This window comes from Aulonocara sp. 'chitande type north' Nkhata Bay, linkage group LG14 (genome assembly GCF_057382095.1).
Source record: "Aulonocara sp. 'chitande type north' Nkhata Bay isolate Kocher_YH1m ecotype deep benthic linkage group LG14, A_spYH_male_GT1.1, whole genome shotgun sequence".
Lineage (NCBI taxonomy): Eukaryota > Metazoa > Chordata > Actinopteri > Cichliformes > Cichlidae > Aulonocara > Aulonocara sp. 'chitande type north' Nkhata Bay.
The window spans coordinates 25,936,751-25,956,318 of NC_141357.1; the positions used below are offsets into that span (position 1 = coordinate 25,936,751).

At 42.3% G+C, this 19,568-nt stretch overlaps 1 protein-coding gene across 2 annotated transcripts; it reads left to right on the forward strand.

The window, feature by feature from the left end:
• Positions 1-1,208: 1,208 nt before the first annotated feature.
• On the forward strand, positions 1,209-12,604 carry LOC147314700 (extracellular calcium-sensing receptor-like). Of its 2 annotated transcripts, none has more exons than XM_086261799.1 (5): positions 1,209-1,499; positions 1,745-2,518; positions 2,716-2,943; positions 3,141-3,264; positions 11,501-12,604. In XM_086261799.1, the coding sequence occupies exons 1-5, from the start codon at positions 1,236-1,238 to the stop codon at positions 12,412-12,414; spliced, it is 2,304 nt and encodes a 767-aa protein (XP_086117925.1). In that variant the 5' UTR covers positions 1,209-1,235; the 3' UTR covers positions 12,415-12,604. The 2 variants fall into 2 exon arrangements, with proteins under 2 accessions (XP_086117925.1, XP_086117924.1); XM_086261798.1 differs by having other exon boundaries at positions 1,222-1,499; positions 1,745-2,539.
• The last annotated feature ends 6,964 nt before the right edge of the window (positions 12,605-19,568 follow it).

Genomic DNA, 19,568 nt, shown 5'->3' on the forward strand with positions numbered 1-19,568 from the left:
ATTACGGCCCACAGGTGGATTACCCCATTTCAGTGCATCTAGTAAAAGATGTAACACGAAACAATCAGGTTCTGTACTGATACAAGATGGCGCTACACATGATGTAAAATCACTTTTTCTTAAACCACACTTCAAAGACATTGTTAAATCCACTACAGTTTCTGAGAGGAGGGTTCAATGGTGTAAATTTTCTTCAGCATGTCATGTAAACTTCAGAATGAAATTAGTATCATACTGATGACAGATCTTAATATCACATCTATGCATCACAGATGTGAAAGTGGAAGTGAATGGATGACTGTAACTTGTTTCATAAAACTCTAAGAGTGCTGTAAAAATATACTCCATAAAAGTACTGTTTTGGAAAAATAATTTTTTTTCTACATATTCATTTGTAATGAATTGTGATTTGCATTGTTAATTCATATTTAAATAAACCTGTGTATATCCTTATTTTACATATATGAAACTACATTAAATGGCAAAGTTGGGCATGTCCCTCATTTTGCTGAATTTGTACATCTACTGGGAATTAACTGTCTCTATTCGATTTTTATTTATGCTGCACCGAAAGGTATAAATACCAGTCTAAGTATTTCATCGTCATTACAGTACTTTAATGCTACTAAGGGTTTATCTCAAGAAATGACATCAACACAAAGATGGCCAGAAAAGGGATGGGCACTTCTGCAACTGCTGTTAGTGGCATCTGCCTCTTCTGCTGAGGAGCCAGTGTGCAGGCGTAGAGGAGATCCTGAGAACCTGCTGCTATTTAAAGATGGAGAAATTATACTGGGTGGGGTGTTTTCTTTTCACACAGGCTGGAAAGACAGAACAGATACCTACATGATCAAACCTCTGCGACTACAATGTACCAGGTAAATGACAAGATACAAATCCATTTACATTTACGAAATCTGTTAGGAATCAAAAGTAGAATAAAATTTATTTTGATTTTTTCAGTCGTTTAAATTCCTTTCATTAGGGGTTTTTCTAATTTTTCTATGTAACTTTTCACTGTCCACTTTCTGCTGTAACAAAACAAATTTCCCATGTGTGGGACTAATAAATGTTATCTTATCATATCTTATCTTAAATGTTTTCATGAGAAATGCTTTTGTTTCTATTTAAACATTTATCCATAAATATTTGTGTCTGTTTTAAGGAACACAATTATTCATAATTGTTTGTCTCAATTAAGTTTAAATTTCAGAGATTTGCAGTTTGCCCAGGCTATGCTTTTTGCCATTGAGGAAATTAATAACAGCACAGACCTACTGCCAGGAATCTCTGTGGGCTATAAAATCTATGACATTTGTGGACCTGATACCAGAAGCATTGGAGCTACCCTGGCTTTAGCTAATGGTAATGAAATTGTGTCTGTACCGTCAAAGACAACGTGCACCAGACCTGCACATGTGCAGGCCATTATAGGAGCGACCTCTTCTTCTAAAAGCATAGCAGTAGCTACTGTCATCGGACCTTTTTTTATACCAGTGGTGGGTATTTTACATATCTAATTTTTTTTAAAATCTTTGAATACTTTTAAAAATATTTTGTTTTCTTAGATCAAAGCTTTGCCTGGTACATTTTATGTACCTGTACTGAGTAGAATTGCTATTTTTGTATCTATGCATATGCATCACAGCTGTTAAAAAAAAAATTCAAATATTTTATTTTTAACAGCTTCATTTTTTTCATCTTGTGTCTTTTTCATTTATAAGTTTTTCATTTTTTATTCTAGATCAGCTACTTTGCTACATGTGCTTGTCTCAGTGACAAAACCAAGTACCCATCCTTCCTCAGAACAATACCCAGTGACTACTACCAGAGCAGAGCCCTGGCCCATTTGGTCAAGTATTTTGGATGGACTTGGGTTGGAGCTATCAGATCCAATGATGATTATGGAAATAATGGCATGGCCACATTCACTGAAACTGCACAGCAGCTGGGCATCTGTCTGGAGTATTCTGTACCTTTCTTTAGAACAGATCCATCTGCCAAGATACAAAGGATAATTGACATTATAAAGGCTTCAACCTCCAAGGTGATTGTTACATTCCTTACCCGTGCAGATTTGAATGTGCTGCTACCTGAGTTTTCATACCATAACTTGTCTGGGTATCAGTGGATAGGCAGTGAGACTTGGATATTTGATTCACGAACTGCAGAAATGGACACACATCACATACTGGATGGTGCCATAGGTCTTTCCATTCCTAAAGTACATGTCACTGGCCTGAGAGAGTTCATACTGAATGAGAAGCCACTCAATTCATCAAACAATGAACTGTTTATTGAGTTCTGGGAGACATTATTTAACTGTAGGTTTAGGCAGTCAGCGTCATCAGCAGACATTCAGAAAGAGTGTACTGGGCATGAAGATGTAACTGGAGTTCAAAATAGCTTCATTGACATGTCTCTCATGCCTCTCTTTAACAATGTCTACAAAGGAGTGTATGCAGTGGCCCATGCACTTCACAATATCCTCAGCTGTAATAAAACATGTAACAAAAATGTGCAGCTAGACCCACTCACGGTGAGCTTTTTACTAATTTACATTACAATGTTCACATTAAGATACATTATTAAAAAGATATTTTAGTTAAAAATATTTTCAAGAACTTCATTTTGCAGTTCTTCTGTATATTTTTCAGTCAGTAGGTGTGCAAAATCTTTGTCACGCAATAAATTGAGTCATAACATATTTCTTAGGTTCTGCAACACATACGAAAGATCCATTTCACAACTAAGGAAGGAGATGAGGTTCACTTTGATGAGAATGGAGATCCAGCAGCAAAGTATGACATTATAAACTGGCAGTCAAGAGAAAACAGTGTTGTGGAGTTTGTAACAGTTGGTCTGTATAATCCATCATTAGTTCAAGAAAAACAGCTAAATCTGCAAAACAAGTCTTTAATTTGGGCAAGAAACTCAAAGCAGGTAAGCTATCGTACAATTTCATTGTTTTTATGTTTTTGTTCTATTTTTTAATTTTATACATATGTACATACTTTGTTTATTTTGGTTTTGATGCTTCAACATTAAGAGTTTTATTTATTTGTTTTTTAACAAAGAACATCACAGAGACATTTTTTTTCTCAATGTCTATAGACAGTTAAACGTTCTTGATCATGCAGGTGCCTGTGTCAGTTTGCAGTGAGAAATGTCCCCCAGGAACACGTAAGGTTCTCCAGAAAGGAAGGCCTGTTTGCTGCTATGACTGTATAAGATGTGCAGAAGGAGAAATCAGCAACGTTACCGGTGTGGTGATATTTCATTTAATTTTGGTGTGTTGCAAAGCAAAGTTATATATGTAGGAAGGCCATATGAGAACTATTTAATGATTTTGATTAATGCTTTTATGCAGAGATAATCTCCATCTAGAATGCCTGATTAAAATATTTGAAAATATTTAACTCACTGCCTCAGGTTAGTCTGTATGCCTGCACATTCTATTACAGCTTGTTTATAAAGTGATAACCTTTCAACATCAAAGTAATATCATGGTAGCAACAGTGGTTATAGTTAAGAAATATTAAACTAACATTAATGTTATTGGACTAGGGAAACAAGGCAGAAACAAATATGTAATAATGTGGTAATTTCTAAGTTATTACCACTCAATTACTTGTCAAAGAGTCTGTGTAATAAGCAGGAAGCAGCGCTGCAAAACTGCCCATTTTTGTTTAATAACAAATTAATAACCAAACTTAAAAAGTAGTGATGACCACCAGGAAACACCTTTGGCATTTTCTGCTTAATAAGCAGGAATTGAATTCCATGATCATTATAACTGAATGAAACAAGAACCAGGAAGTCTGTAATGAAGTGAAAAAACTTAGGTAAAATACTAATAATTAAGCTTAAAAGAATAATACATATGAATATATTAGGTGTGCATAGAAGTGTAAAGGACCCTCTTTCACAGCATAGTTTAAATATGGATGACAATGCATAGTATCGTAAAAATATTTCAGGTAGGAAAGGAAGTGGAACTAATTTTTAAAATGTCCAGTACACAAAAATAAGATGCCATCTATGTTCTCCCGTTTGTCCAATATACTGTTATAATCCATTGTTTTGTGCAAGCATCGCTCCAAGAAGCAAGCCAAAAAGACACACTACTTCTTCTTTGTTTTTATCCAGGGCTAAAATACAAATGACAGATTCCCAGTAGACAGCAGTCTGCCACCTACTGGCAGCCAGCTCTTTGTAGGTTGTTTCTATTTATGCTTATAACAGAAAAACTACCACAGGTGTTTCCAGGTAATCACAACGTTCTTACGTCTGCTTTAATAGTTGATTAATATGTTATTAAATAGAGAGGCAGATTTGCATTTTGCAGTTCTGTTTCCTGCTTATTACACAGAAACCACCAGTGGTAATTCAGTAGTTATTACTTGAAAACTGCATTTCCCTCCCCACCGCAGGGAAAAGGGTAACACCACCTGGGTCTGGGTGCAATTCCCCCCTCCAGGGGCAAGGGTACCTAGACCCGGTTTGTAGAGTACGCTTGGGGAGTGTGATTGTGTGTACAGCGTCTCTTTATGTCTGTCTCCACGTTGGTTGAGTGTGGAGTGAGTGCATATGAGAGCATGAGGGTGGGAATGGATGTTTGTGTCTGTGTGTGCCTGTATGTCTGTGTCTATATGTCAGGTTGGGTATCAGACGCCACCTCTCTGGGGACACCTCAGGCCCTCCAAGGTTTGGAGGCCTATCTCCACCCACCACCACTTCCCCTGCCGGTGGCGGACTCCCTCAGGTGTCGGTGTGTTGGTGGTTCTTTGTGTCTGGGGGTGGGCGTCCGGGTACACACCGGCTCACTCCTTGGCGGCCGCTTGTCGGGGCCTGGGGCCTGGGGCTCGCTCGGGCCCCTTTGGAGGTGGGGTGCCCCCGGCCTCTCGGCCTAGGGCTCGGTCACTCAGGCGCAGCTGGGGGCCGGCGGAGCTCACGGGCGCGTCACTGCAACCCCCCCTGGCTTCTGCTCCGCGGCTGCTGAGTGAGCCCTCATCTGGGACTCTCCTCAGCTCTTACTGGAACAGTGGCGCGGCTGCCCCTCTGTTGGTCTTCCATGGTCTCTTGTGTTCTGGGGGCCTCTGGATGTCTGGAGTTTTGATCTCCTCCATACCCGCTTCACACCCTGGAGGATGGGGCTGTGGCCCCCCCACACTCCCTAGCAGATCATTACATGGAGAAACCTTTGGAATGCAAGCATGCTGATCCACACAGGTATGCACACATGGGTATTCACAGACGCGGACTAAAGCTTTCTTGGCTGCTGCCTCAAAGCACACTGTGCGCTGTCTATCTTGCGTGCTGCACAATATCGTTTATTACTTAGTAAATACTGATATCTATGACTAGCTAGTTTATTGTGATGGTGCTTTGTTTTCTCTATTATTATGTTGCTCTTTGTTGTTTGCTGTCTCCTCTGTTTGTTTGTTTGTTTGTTTGTTTGTTTTTTCTCCATACAGGTGACCCAGGAGTTTTTTTTTTTTTTTTTGTCTCTCTTCCCCCCCCTTCTCACCGTCTCTTCTCCCCTTGGGTTTTCTTTCTTTCTCTCCCCCTCTCTCTCTCATTCATTCCCCCTGTCCTATTTATTAAAAAAAAAAAAAAAAAAAAAAAAAAAAAATGACAAAGGATGAACTGAAGCTCTGCCATCACGTAATGTCGCATACTGCTGTTTCTGATGTCATTTAAGGAAAAAAAAAAAAAAAAAAAAAAAAAAAAAAAAAAGAAAACTGCATTTTTTACCCTACTATTACCACTCTTTTACCGAGCTGTATCTCTACAGTATTAAACTTAGTTTTTGGGTGCTTATTATGCATTAACATAAATGTCAGCATAATATTCCTTTCCTGTTACAAATGTTGCTACCATAATATTACTTGGTTATTAAGTGGTTATTACTTTGGTAATAGCATGGTAATAACTTAACTAATCCATCCATCCATCCATCGTCATCCGCTTTGTCCGGGGTCGGGTCGCGGGGGCAGCAGCCTAAGCAAAGAGGCCCAGACCTCCCTCTCCCCAGCCACCTCCTCCAGCTTGTCCGGGGGAATACCAAGGCGTTCCCAGGCCAGCCGAGAGATATAATCTCTCCAGCGTGTCCTGGGTCTGCCCCGGGGCCTCCTCCCGGTGGGACATGCCTGGAACACCTCACCCAGGAGGCGCCCAGGGGGCATCCTTGTCAGATGCCCGAACCACCTCAGCTGGCTCCTTTCGATGTGGAGCAGCAGCTGCTCTACTCTGAGCCCCTCCCGGATGGCCGAACTTCTCACCCTATCTCTAAGGGAGAGGCCAGCCACCCTTCGGAGGAAGCTCATTTCTGCCGCTTGTATCCGCGATCTCGTTCTTTCGGTCACTACCCACAGCTCGTGGCCATAGGTGAGGGTAGGGACGTAGATCGACCGGTAAATTGAGAGCTTCGCTTTTACACTCAGCTCCCTCTTCACCACGACGGACCGGTGCAACGTCCGCATTACTGCAGCTGCAGCCCCAATCCGTCTGTCGATCTCCGGCTCCCTTCTCCCATCACTCGCGAACAAGACCCCGAGATACTTGAACTCCTCCACTTGGGGCAGGAACTCATCCCCGACCCGGAGTGGGCACTCCACACTTTTCCGGCTGAGAACCATGGCCTCGGATTTGGAGGTGCTGATCCTCATTCCCGCTGCTTCACACTCGGCTGCGAACCGTTCCAGTGCGAGCTGGAGGCCTTCACCCGATGAAGCCAACAGAACCACATCATCTGCAAAAATCAGAGATGAGATTCTGAGGCCACCAAAGCGAAAGCCCTCCGCCACTTGGCTGCGCCTAGAAATCCTGTCCATAAAAATTATGAACAGAACCGGAGACAAAGGGCAGCCCTGGCGAAGCCCATCACCCACCGGGAACGAGTCCGACTTATTGCCGGCAATGCGAACCAAGCTCTTGCAACGGTTGTATAGGGATCGAATGGCCCGTAGCAATGGGCCAGACACCCCATATTCCCGCAACACCTCCCACAGGACACCCCGAGGGACACGGTCGAATGCCTTCTCCAAGTCCACAAAACACATGTAGACTGGTTGGGCAAACTCCCATGCACCCTCAAGTATCCTGGAGAGGATAAAGAGCTGGTCCAGTGTTCCGCGACCAGGACGAAAACCGCATTGTTCCTCCTGTATCCGAGGTTCGACTAACGGACGAACTCTCCTTTCCAGCACCCTGGCATAGACTTTCCCAGGCAGGCTGAGGAGTGTGATCCCCCTGTAGTTGGAACACACCCTCCGGTCCCCTTTCTTAAAGATGGGGACCACCACCCCGGTCTGCCAGTCCACAGGTACTGCCCCTGATCTCCACACAACATTGCAGAGGCGTGTCAACCAGGACAGCCCTACAACGTCCAGAGCCTTCAGGAACTCGGGGCGGACCTCATCAACACCAGGGGGTCTGCCACCAAGGAGTTGTTTAACTGCCTCAGTGACCTCGCCCCCGGAAATTGGCGGGTCATTCCCCTCATCCCCAGACTCTGCTTCCTCCTCGGAAGACGTGTCAGTGGGATTAAGGAGGTCCTCGAAGTATTCCTTCCACCGCCTGACAATTTTCTCAGTCGACGTCAGCAGCGCTCCGCCAGCACTATACACAGTGCAGGTAGAGCACCGCTTTCCCCTCCTGAGACGTCTGACGGTTTGCCAGAATCTCTTCGAGGCAGTCCGAAAGTCTTTTTCCATGGCCTCTCCGAACTCCTCCCACACCCGAGTTTTTGCTTCAGCCACTGCCCGAGCCGCATTCCGCTTGGCCTGTCGATACCTGTCGGCTGCCTCCGGAGTCCCACAGGCTAACCAAGCCCGATAGGACTCCTTCTTCAGCCTGGTGGCTCCCTTTACCTCTGGTGTCCACCATTTGGTTCGGGGATTACCACCACGGCAGGCACCCACCACCTTGCGGCCGCAGCTCAATGCAGCAGCTTCGGCAATGGAGACGCTGAACATGGTCTATTCGGACTCAATGTCCCCGGTCTCCCTCGGAATGCTGTTGAAGCTCTGCCGGAGGTGTGCGTTGAAGATCTCGCGGACTGGGGCCTCTGCTAGACGTTCCCAGCACACCCTCACTACGCGTTTAGGTGCACCAGGTCTGTCCAGCGTCCTCCCCCGCCACCTGATCCAACTCACCACCAGGTGGTGATCAGTTGACAGCTCAGCCCCTCTCTTTACCCGAGTGTCCATAACATATGGTCGCAGGTCTGCTGATACAAAATCGATCATCGACCTACGGCCTAGAGCGTCCTGGTGCCACGTGCACTTATGGACACTCTTATGTTCGAACAGGGTGTTCATTATGGCCAAACTGTGGTTAGCACAGAAGTCCAATAACAGAGCACCGCTCGGGTTCAGATCAGGGAGGCCGTTCCTCCCAATCACGCCCCTCCAGGTCTCGCTGTCGTTACCCACGTGAGCATTGAAGTCTCCCAGCAGGACAACAGAGTCTCCAGGTGGAGCACCCTCCAGCACCCCCCCCCCAGGGACTCTAAGAAGGCTGGGTACTCTGAACTGCCACTCGGCGCATAAGCGCAGATGACAGTCAGGACCCGTTCCCCGACCCTAAGGCGCAACTTAACTAATAATAATAATAATAATAATAATGGATTGGATTTATATAGCGCTTTTCTAGGCACCCAAAGCGCTTTACAATGCCGCTATTCATTCACTCTCACATTCATACACTGGTGGAGGCAAGCTACAGTTGTAGTCACAGCTGCCCTGGGGCAGACTGACAGAAATGAGGCTGCCATATCGCGCCATCGGCCCCTCTGGCCATCACCAGAGGGGCCGATAACTGCATTACTACTTTGTTTCTGCCTTGTTACCTGACTATTACTATTTAAGTACTGAGCTGTAATAAAACGTGCTACCTTAGAAGAGTATACATATATATTTCAACAAACTCCCTCTTGCCCCTGTGGGTGGTCTGTCCTTCAAGTTCAGGTCCTTTACCAGAGGTTTGGGAACTTGTGGGTCCTGTGCAGTATATTTGCTGTTCCTAGGACTGCGCTCTTCTGGACAGAGATCTCAGATGTTGTTCCTGGTATCTGCTGGAGCCACTCACCTAGCTTGGGAGTCATTGCACCTAGCACTCCGATTACCACTGGGACCACTGTTACCTTCACCCTTCACGTCTTCTTGAGCTCTTTTCTGAGCCCTTGGTATTTCTCAAGCTTCTTGTGTTCCTTATTTCTGATGTTGCTGTCATTGGGAACCGCTACATCTATCACTACGGCTGTTGTCTTCTGTTTGTTTACCACCACTATGTCCGGTTGGTTAGCCATCTCCATTTTGTCCATCTGTATCTGAAAGCCTGTGACAAAGTGGTGAGAACACCATTTGTCCATATTTTTAGTTAACATTCTTGTTTTGATTTAGCCATATCTCATATGTAGTCTGCAATAAGCAAACATCTACTATCCTGGGTTTGTTTATGTTTTGCACTTTTACAGATTGTGCAACATCTTGGTTTAACTCAATTCTGACAAGTTTGTTAAGTTAACATGTTATTTATTTCAACTGTTAATTGGTTTTGTTTGAACCCACCTTACCTACCTGTGTTCCAGGAACAAAAGGAGGAAATGTAGCTTAGTTTCCTGGTTAATCTGAGGTCACAGGAAGAGACCAGGTGAAGAAGGAGGAGACTCTTTGTAATTTAATAAAGCTGATTTTTAGAGTGTTAGTAGAGAAATGGATTTGTTTTAATATGTATTGACTATGCCGCACAGCAAGAAGGTCAATTCTACCATCAGGCCGGGGTCATTTTGTGTGGAGTTTGCATGTTCTCCCCGTGTTTGCGTGGGTTCCCTCCGGGTACTCCGGCTTCCTCCCACCATCCAAAGACATGCAACTTGTGGGGATAGGTTAATAGGATAATCCAAATAGCCACTAGGTGTGAATGTGAGTGCGGATGGTTGTCTGTCCCTGTGTGTTGGCCCTGCGACAGACTGGCGACCTGTCCACGGTGTACCCGCCTCTCGCCCTATGACAGCTGGGATAGGCTCCAGCCCCCCCGCGACCCTGAAAAGGATAAGCGGAAGCAAAGGGATGGATGGATGTAGTGACTATACCTTAGAGTTTTATTGCTAGGATAAGTAGTAGTACAGGTTTGAGTATAGAAATGTTTGCCATACCTACCCTAATGGAATAGTCCAGGGGTGAATGGACTATTTAAGCAGATGAAAGCAGGTGTTAAGGAAGGAAGGACCAGGGCAGTGTAGCTGTGTGCAGTTTGACCTTAATTTCCGTTGATTTAAGTTTAGTTATGTTTATTTGAACTGAGTTAATTTTGGAGTTGAGTTTTTTATTTATTTTTGTAAATATTGGTTGGTCACAAAATGGTGAATAAATCACTTGCTACACTGGACAGCATCTGTCTCCTGCACTTCTTTGTCAAGTCCTACCAAAAAGCCACACAGAATCTTAACTCGATCATTCTCGAGGGGGTTTCTCCCAATTTGACCTTGGGACTTGCAGACCATACTCGGCACAGATGATTCTGTATATTATGCCAGCCACTTGGTTATTGCGTTCCATGTATGCCCTGCCAGCTAGCAACATGCATCCTGCAGTTATGTGCTGGATTGTCTCAGGGGCATCTTTACACAGCTTGCTCCTGGGGTCTTGTCTGGTGTGACAGACCCCAGCTTCTATGGATCCTGTGCTCAGAGCTTTTTCCTCTGCTGTCATGATTAGTGCCTCTGTACTGTCTTTCAGCTTTTTCGAGGCACTGGTAGGATTTCTGGATGTCAGCCACTTCCTCTGTCTGCCAGCATACATACTGTGCAGAGGCCTATTCTTCATGATGGTTCCTCCTCTTTCTTGGGGATATATGTACACATATATATATATATATATATACATATATATACATATACATATACATATATATATATACATATATATATACACATATACATATATATACACATATACATATATATACACATATACATATATATACATATATATACATATACATACATATACATATATACACATATACATATATATATATATATATATATATATATATATATATATGTGTATATGTATATATATATATATATATATATATATATATATATATATATATATATATACACACATGCATATACATATACATATAAATAGATAGATATAGATATATAGATATAGAAACGTTAGGATAAAAGGGACATGTTTGATTTTCTAACAGGAGAATTATGTATCTTTCTGCCTGTGTATGCTCATGATTTTTTTTTAAATTATATGCATATTCCTTTAAAATTCTAGGGGAAAGTATACTACATTCACAATCTCTGATGAATGCTGTGTCAATCGTCATTTAATCACAAAACAGTGTAGCAGTCATTCAATAATAATGTTGTTTTTCAACTTCTAATTCTAAAGCACCAGTAGAATATATCATGGCAGAGGCATACACAACTGTACTGGGTAAAAGTAACGTCTGTTTTAATATTAATTTCCAGATTCAGTCACCTGTGTGAGATGTCTCCCTGAGTTTTGGTCAAATGAGAGAAGAGATGCTTGTATAAAGAAGGAAGCAGTGTTTCTATCATATGAAGAAATTATGGGAGCACTGCTGACTGCAGCATCTATATTTGGGGCCCACATGACGATTGGTGTGATACTTATTTTCTTCAAGTATAGGAAAACTCCTATTGTCAGGGCAAACAACTCTGAACTGAGCTTCCTGCTGCTCTTCTCCTTAATTCTGTGTTTTCTGTGTTCTCTGACCTTCATTGGTCAGCCCTCTGATTGGTCCTGTATGCTCCGACATGTAGCATTTGGCATCACCTTTGTCCTCTGTATCTCTTGTCTTCTGGGAAAAACTATGGTTGTTTTAATGGCCTTCAGAGCTACACGTCCAGGTAGTAATGTTAAAAAATGGTTTGGGCAGACACAGCAGAGACTCTGTGTTACAGCATTTACTCTTATACAAATTAACATATGTATCATCTGGCTAACAACTTCTCCTCCTTTTCCATTTAAGAATTTTAAGGAAATCAAAGACAAGATCACATTGGAGTGTGCCCTCGGCTCAGTTGTGGGCTTTTGGGTTGTGCTTGGTTATATAGGACTTCTGGCTATTTTATGTTTTATTTTTGCATTTTTAGCTCGAAAGCTACCCGATAATTTCAACGAAGCCAAATTTATCACTTTCAGCATGCTGATATTCTGTGCAGTATGGATTACATTTGTCCCAGCATATGTCAGCTCCCCTGGGAAGTTCAGTGTTGCTGTAGAAATTTTTGCTATACTTGCTTCCAGTTTTGGACTGCTAATTTGCATCTTCATACCCAAATGTTATATAATCTTAATGAAACCTGAGAAGAATACAAAGAAACACATGATGGGGAAGAAGGCACCAAATTCACTCTGAAAAATGAATGTGGTAAAATGGGATTTTAATTTGATCATTTGTACATAATTAGTTTGTCACCATCCTGTCAGAATAGAAAGAAGCTGTCAGCAGGATACACTCCAATTGATACTGTCTTTATAGAAACTACTTCTCCTTTTTTGATGCATTTTAATTACTTATTCAAACAAGAAAGATCTGCGAAAGCGCTCCTTCCTGCAGCGAGGGTGTTTCAGTCTCTGACTAAAAGAGCTGCTCAGCCCACTCATATACTCATGCAGTGGGTGATGTGGGTTGTTCCTGATGGATGTCAGCTAACTAACTAACATCCTCCTCTCGCCAACCACCTCCACAGACTCCAGGGGACATAACAGCACGGAGCTAGACCTCCACACCAGTTTGTCAATCCTGCTCCTTTCCCTGTCCGTGCATCCACTCCCCCAGCAGGCCACTGCATAGAAAAGGGCAGATGCTACCACAGTGTCATAGAATGTCCTTAACCCTTTACGACCTACCAAGTCCGCCAGAGCTTATATTATATTTTTACATGCTGTAGTGCCATTTTTGGGAGCATTTCAAGTTGCATTACAACCATTATAGCCCAAATTTTAATAATATGTCGGCATTAAGTGCATAGAAATTACAAAAATTGCAAGAAAGTGCAATAAACTACAAAAAAATTGAAAATCGTTTTTGTTTTTTTTAAACATATATTTCTAGTTAGACAAATTTAAGAGGCTTATCCCTCAAAACTGTAAATACAAAAAAGTTGCACAAAATAATTTCCCACCACAGAAAATTTATTTTGAGTGTCTTCATAGTTTTATTTTTGAAAAACAGCAAAACAGGAAAAACGAAAATAAATATTATAGTGCAAATTTGCACTATATTTTTTTTGGTGCATAAAAAAAATATACAAAAAAGCATATGCTGCTTTTTTGTTCAAAAAAGCAGCATATGCATCAAAATAAACTATTTCCAGCAGTGCAATTTTAGTTCTAAGCATCTCAGAAACGACACAGAAAGTCATAAAGTCAAACATATCTTTTAAAAACACCAGTATAGGCTCATGAAGCCCTGATGGTAAAAAAAAAAAAAACTACATTTCCGCGAAAATGACATCACTTCCGGTTTTGGGCAGGTCATGGCGGACACGCGATAGTTCACGCTGATGTCTATTGTAACGTAGGAAGTGTTATGAACAGCTGATCGGATCGGCAAAGCGTGTTTCTGGAATATTATGTTTTGGTTGCTGCAAGTGCTTTTTATGCAGTTTTTGCAAAGCCATATGTGGAAGGAAACCGTTACCTAGGACAAGCTGATGGCATAAGATGTAAGTACAACTCCTCCGGTTTCATATGCAAAAAAATTATTGCGCTAGCTTATGTGGTTGCAGTTCTACAAGTATTTAAATGTAGTTGCACAAAACGGAGCGTGCCCGCTCTCACCGGTTTTAAAGGGTTAACAGAGTCCTGCAGACTCCGAAGGACCTCAGTCTCCTCAGCAGGTGGAGTCGACTCTGGCCCTTCTTATACAGGATGTCTGTATTTGTAGTCCAGTCCAGTTTATTGTTGAGGTGAACACCCAGGTACTTATAAGAGTCCACTATCTCAATGTCTTTCCCTTGGATGTTCACCGGTGTAGTAGTGGGTGACTTCCTCCTGAAGTCTATGATCATCTCCTTTGTCTTGCCGGCGTTGTTTTGGAGTACATTGGTCTCACACCAGCCAACAAAGTCACTGATGACCCCCCTGTATTCCTGATCATTCCCGTCTGATACGCATCCAATGATGGCTGTATCATCTGAGAACGTCTGTAGATGGCAATCATCCGAATTATAACAGAAGTCTGAAGTGTAAAGGCTGAACAGGAAAGGTGAGAGAACCGTGCCCTGTGGTGCTCCTGTGCTGCAGATTGCCACCTCGGACGCACAGTCATGGAGCCTCACATACTGTGGTCTGTTGGTAAGGTAGTCGATGGTCCATGCAGTCAGCTGTTTGCCTACTCCGGCTCTCTCCAGCTTCCCTCTCAGTAGTGCAGGTTGAATGGTGTTGAAAGCACTGGAGAAGTCAAAAAACATGATCGTCACAGTGCTCCCCGCCTGCTCTAGATGAGAGAGGGATCGGTGTACCAGGTAGATGACAGCGTCATCCACCCCAATTCCAGAACGGTAGGCGAACTGCAGGGGATCCATCACTGAGCCCACCAGTGGCCGAAGGTGGTGCAGGATGAGCCATTCCATAGTCTTCATCAGATGAGAAGTCAAGGCAACAGGCCTGAAGTGGTTGGACTACTTGGGGTGTGCGATTTTTGGCACCGGAACCACACAGGAAGTCTTCCACAGTTCAGGAACTCTCTCCAGGCTCAGGCTCAGTTTGAGGATGTACAGGGCCACCTGACAGAGCTGGTCTGCACAGTCCCTGAGCAGTCTGGAGCAGATTCCATCCGGATCTGCAGCCTTCCTTGCCTTCGTCCTCTTGAGCTGATTTTTCACCTGATCAGCTGTGAAGTAGATGTGAGGCTGAGCTGGAGGGGGGGGGGGGCTGGCTTTGTTGTGGGTAGATGTGTGGATAGGGGTGAAGCAGGGTTGTGGTGAGAGGAGAGCTCAGGTGACAATGGCATTGCACCCGGAGGGGGGGGGGGGGGCAACTGGAGGGGGGGGGGGGTTAATGGAACCTGGGGGGTGGGAGAGGTGATAAGTGGGCCATTGTCAAATCTGTTAAAAGACAGATTCAAGTCGTTAGCCCACCCCCGGCCAGCAGACACTGTGGCTCCTCCATTCAAGTAGACTGGGCTAAGTAGATTGGTCCATTGTCAGTGACACAAAGTTATTAAGGCAAACTTACTCCATGGAGCCCTGCTCTTAAAAAAACTGCTATAGTGCCCGTAGTAGCGGCAATAAGTCTTATGTTAACAAAACAAGGATGCACTTCCCACTTTCACCTTCTGTCTTTTAAGCAAAATGAGTGCATTAAAAAATTAAGGAAAAAGAAGGGAGATTTGTCCTTGTGAAAGGAAGACTAGAAGATGAAATGGCCACAGTGATTCATGTACTGTATATGCATAGCCCAACAGTGGAAAACATTTCTTTAAACCTTTTTTGATACCATAAGTCTGGAAATGGAAGGGATATTAATATGTGGTGACAACTTTAATATAGTTTTAGACAGTAAACTGGACACAACAAATAAGAAGAAAAATACTAACCTCATTACAAAAACAATTAAGACAAAGAATTTGGGATAGTTCACATCTGGAGGGCAGTACACCCCTAAAAGAGGGACTATACACTACTCAGGGACCAATAACAGCTACACAAAAATTGACTATTTGTTTTTTTACACATAAGAAGGAACTATGGGTAAAGAAATGTGAAATTCAAGAAGCAGGTGTATAAGATCGCTGTGCAGTTTATCTGGAGGTCAAACTAAATGGGCAGAGGAAAAATACAAAGTAGTAACTCAAGAGTAAAAGAAAGATAAAAATTTTAACCAAGAAGAAAATAGCAATGGACAATTTGGACAAGTTTTCTCCCCAACAAACACAACAATGTCAACAAATCGTGCACCGTCAAAGGCACCTGCGGGTGCCATTGGTTTCTTTCTATAATACTGGACTTATTTTTCTACGAAGGTTGGAACTTTGAGAGTGTTTAAATGAGAGAAAAGTGTGAAATTGTTCATGCCTGTCTGAGAAAAGTGTGTAATGAGGGGTTTTAAAGCCTTAAAACATCTATAATAATAAAAAAAATTAAGTTGGCTACTTCGCGGATTTCAACTATCACAGGTTATTTTTATCCCGCGATAAACGAGGGACCACTGTATAGATATGAACCAGATCATTAACGAATCCAAGTGATCAGTAATTGTTGATGAGTGGTCATGACAATTTGCATATTAATGATCAAAGAACTGAACTCACAGCCCAGTGTTCATTCCTTATTTCTTTGTCCATTCACTAAAATAGACAAAGATAAGGAGTGACGTGGAAGGGTGGAACCTTCTTTCATTAGATATTGGTTCAAGAATAGAGACTATAAAAATAAGTATTTTTTCCCAGCTTCTCTACTTATTTAAATCACTGCCTATCTCAATAGGCAGTGATTTAAAACAACAATCCCAGAAAACAATATAGATTATGGGATAAAATCATCTCTAGATATCTATAGAATGGTCATAGATCAAGAATGAAGAATATTTTCATGCAAAACAAATTAGACCTATAATTTGTTGGTGTGACAGAGACTTTGTATCCAAATGGAACACTCTAGAACAATATATACAGGGAAGGGAAATTCAAAATCTCATTAGAGACCGAGAGGGAGCAATGAGTGTAATCGACCAAATGGGTAGTGTCACCAAGTTCACACTAAAGATGTGGTTTAATATAGTACACAAATATAAACTGGAGGAAGACCTTGAGATAACTTAGTGGATAGCTTATGACAGGCGCTTTACCCCCGGTTCTCTAACCAGAGATTTGAACAAAGGAGTAAAAATGACATAAGAAGTAAAACATACGCAGTGTTGGGAAGGTTACTTTTAAAATACATTCCACTACAGATTACGGAATACATGCCTCACAATGTATTTTGTAATGTGTTACGTTACGTTACTCAATGAGAGAAACGTTCTGAAAACTTTGGATTACTTAATATATTATCATGCTTTTTACAACTACATGACTGTACCATTACTGTGTGATTTATTGCTATTACTGAAGGTTAGTCGCAATACCAATACCAACTAGATTTCTAAATCTTAATATAAAATGAGTAACAGTAGGGTGGACATTAGATAAGGCTGCACTTTTTGCAGCGATCTTGTATAGAAAACAATTTCACACGTATATAAAACAAGTCCGCGGCTCTGAACCGTAGTAAAGGGACCTCTGGCTAATAAGCTGGGTTCTGTGTCAGGCTCGTAGCTGAAAACTAGCTTTACTTTGTCTGGGTCAACTTTGCTAGTGAGAGACAGAGAGAGGAGTTGAAAGGCTGCTCCAACGGAAATTATTATTTTGGAGGAAAACCCGAACACAGTGTACAGTCGATTCTTAATAGCTTACTTTAGGGTGACCATATTTTGATTTCCAAAAAGTCAGGAAGAACTTTAACACTGGAAGTCCGAGGCAATACTGTTTGCTTAAAGAAAATTTTAACACATTTAAACGACGCCTTCTCTGTGCGGTTAATGAATGGTGAAGCAAAAAATGTCATATAGGCTTTTACAAGTCAACAAGGGCAAAAAATTTAAAAACCTCTGGAATAAAATAATGGTACAGAAATAAGGCCTCATCTGTATAAAAAAAAAAAAAATTACCAGTACCGGGACGGTACGAGGGAAATTTCTTTTACAGTTAGTCTGAAAAGCTGCAGTTGCGCTTTGGCATCTTTTAAACATCATCAGGTGTGCTACTGCGCGCTGTCTGTGTCGTCTGTGAGCGCAGAACAACAACTCACAAAGCAGCAGCTCGGGGATGACGTTACACAAATGGGTTCTCTGTAGGAAAACCCGGACATTTTCACCTCGAAAATCACCCCGGACAAAACGTGAAAAGTGGACATGTCCGGGGAAAAGAGGAAGGTTGGTCACCCTAGCTTACTTATAACTGGGCTCGTCAGGCGCTCTTGTTAGCTGCAGTGGTTATTATTATATTTACCTGCTTCCATCTCCCGTTTCTGGTCGGTGAAAACTTGTACTTTTTGACTCTCTTTTTTCTCCCTCCCTCACGCTCACAGACACACAACGGGTATTGCAGTCCATTATCCCTGCAGCAGGGATTACACTGCCCATGAGGCTACATTCCTTAGGTTTATGCCTGTAACACTCTGTGTTGGAGTCAAATTGCTAAATGTTGTCATTATGTTACTTAAATTTGTAAGTCTTGGTTCAAACTGTAGGATCAAAGACATTCCTTTGTTTCTGACTCCCTCCCCAGCCAGTCTGTTGGTGGGGGAGGCTATAGTGTTTTATTATAGGGACATCCTATGTGAGGGTTCTGTTTTCTTGTTTAGTAAGCTTCCTGCCTTTATGACCCTTTTGTGGGCCCCCAAACACAAACATGCGCCTACACACACACATACAGATGCTCGCACATACATGCACACACACAGTACCTTATCTTTTAGAACCATAGGGTTTTTTTTACAATGGGTGGTGCTTGTGTGTACTCTAACTGTTTTCAATAAAAGGCGGCAAGGAAGGCTGTTTATTTGAAGTTGGCTAGGAGACAGGTGAGGAGCGTTCAGCTCCAAGAGCCTGGTTCCGACCAGCCTCCCTTGCTAGCAAGTAAAATCGATCGATCGCTGATTGCCTTGCATCCTTGTCGTTAACGGGAATAAGTTTCTAAACCAGCGGGGCCTGTGGAAGCGCAGACCCAACACTCTGCTTATTGCCTTCATATTAAATTATGTTTTGAATAATAATTTTTAAAAACATTTCTTCATGTCATTATGCAGGCCGCAAGTAGTGGTGACATGGGCCGTGAGATTGAGACCCAGGCATTAGAGCCTCTTAATGTGTGTTTTGTTTGGGTTTCCACCAGCGTGGAATTAACAAAAATAGAGGCATAGCATAGCATATGAAACAGGAAAAGACTGCCATGTAATCCATTTATTTCAACAAAGTGACTGTATTCTGAAGACCAACTTTTTAACCCTTTAAGACTGCCTTAAGTCTGCCGGAGCTTATCTTTATATTTTTATGTACTGCAGGAATAATGAAATTAAATATCATGGCATGGAGAGGAATCTTAGCAAAGAAGCTCTACAGAAGGTTGGAGCTTGTCTGTTCAACCCCAAGCTGGTAGGGGGAGCTCTTTATTAAACACTTGCCTATGCTACAATGTGCTTCAAGGGTCAATAACAGCATAACAGAACTCACTTATGGTACTGCATTCTTTCTATAAAACAATAATTGTCAGTGACTTTGTACCGTAGTACAAACACAATATTAAAGATAACAGTTAAAAGTAACGTAACCATAAACAATAAAATGAGAACATCTAAACAGCAGCACATGTCCCAAGCCTTGATGGGAGAGAACGAGCTGCTCCCCCAACACGCCACAATATTATCATGCAAATTTGCAAAAAAAAACAGCATGTGCATCAAAATAAACTATTTCCGGCAGTGCAATTTGAGTTCTTAGCATCCCAGAAACTATTCAGAAAAGCAT

What these genes read in the sequence shown, in the direction of transcription:
- LOC147314700 (XM_086261798.1), top strand. Translation starts at nt 1,236, where the DNA reads ATGCTTTTTGCCATTGAGGAAATTAATAACAGCACAGACCTACTGCCA. An exon ending in GACCTTTTTTTATACCAGTG is followed by an intron (nt 1,500 to 1,744) that starts GTGGGTATTTTA and finishes TTTTTATTCTAG; the next exon opens with ATCAGCTACTTTGCTACATG. An exon ending in GGGCAAGAAACTCAAAGCAG is followed by an intron (nt 2,944 to 3,140) that starts GTAAGCTATCGT and finishes TTGATCATGCAG; the next exon opens with GTGCCTGTGTCAGTTTGCAG.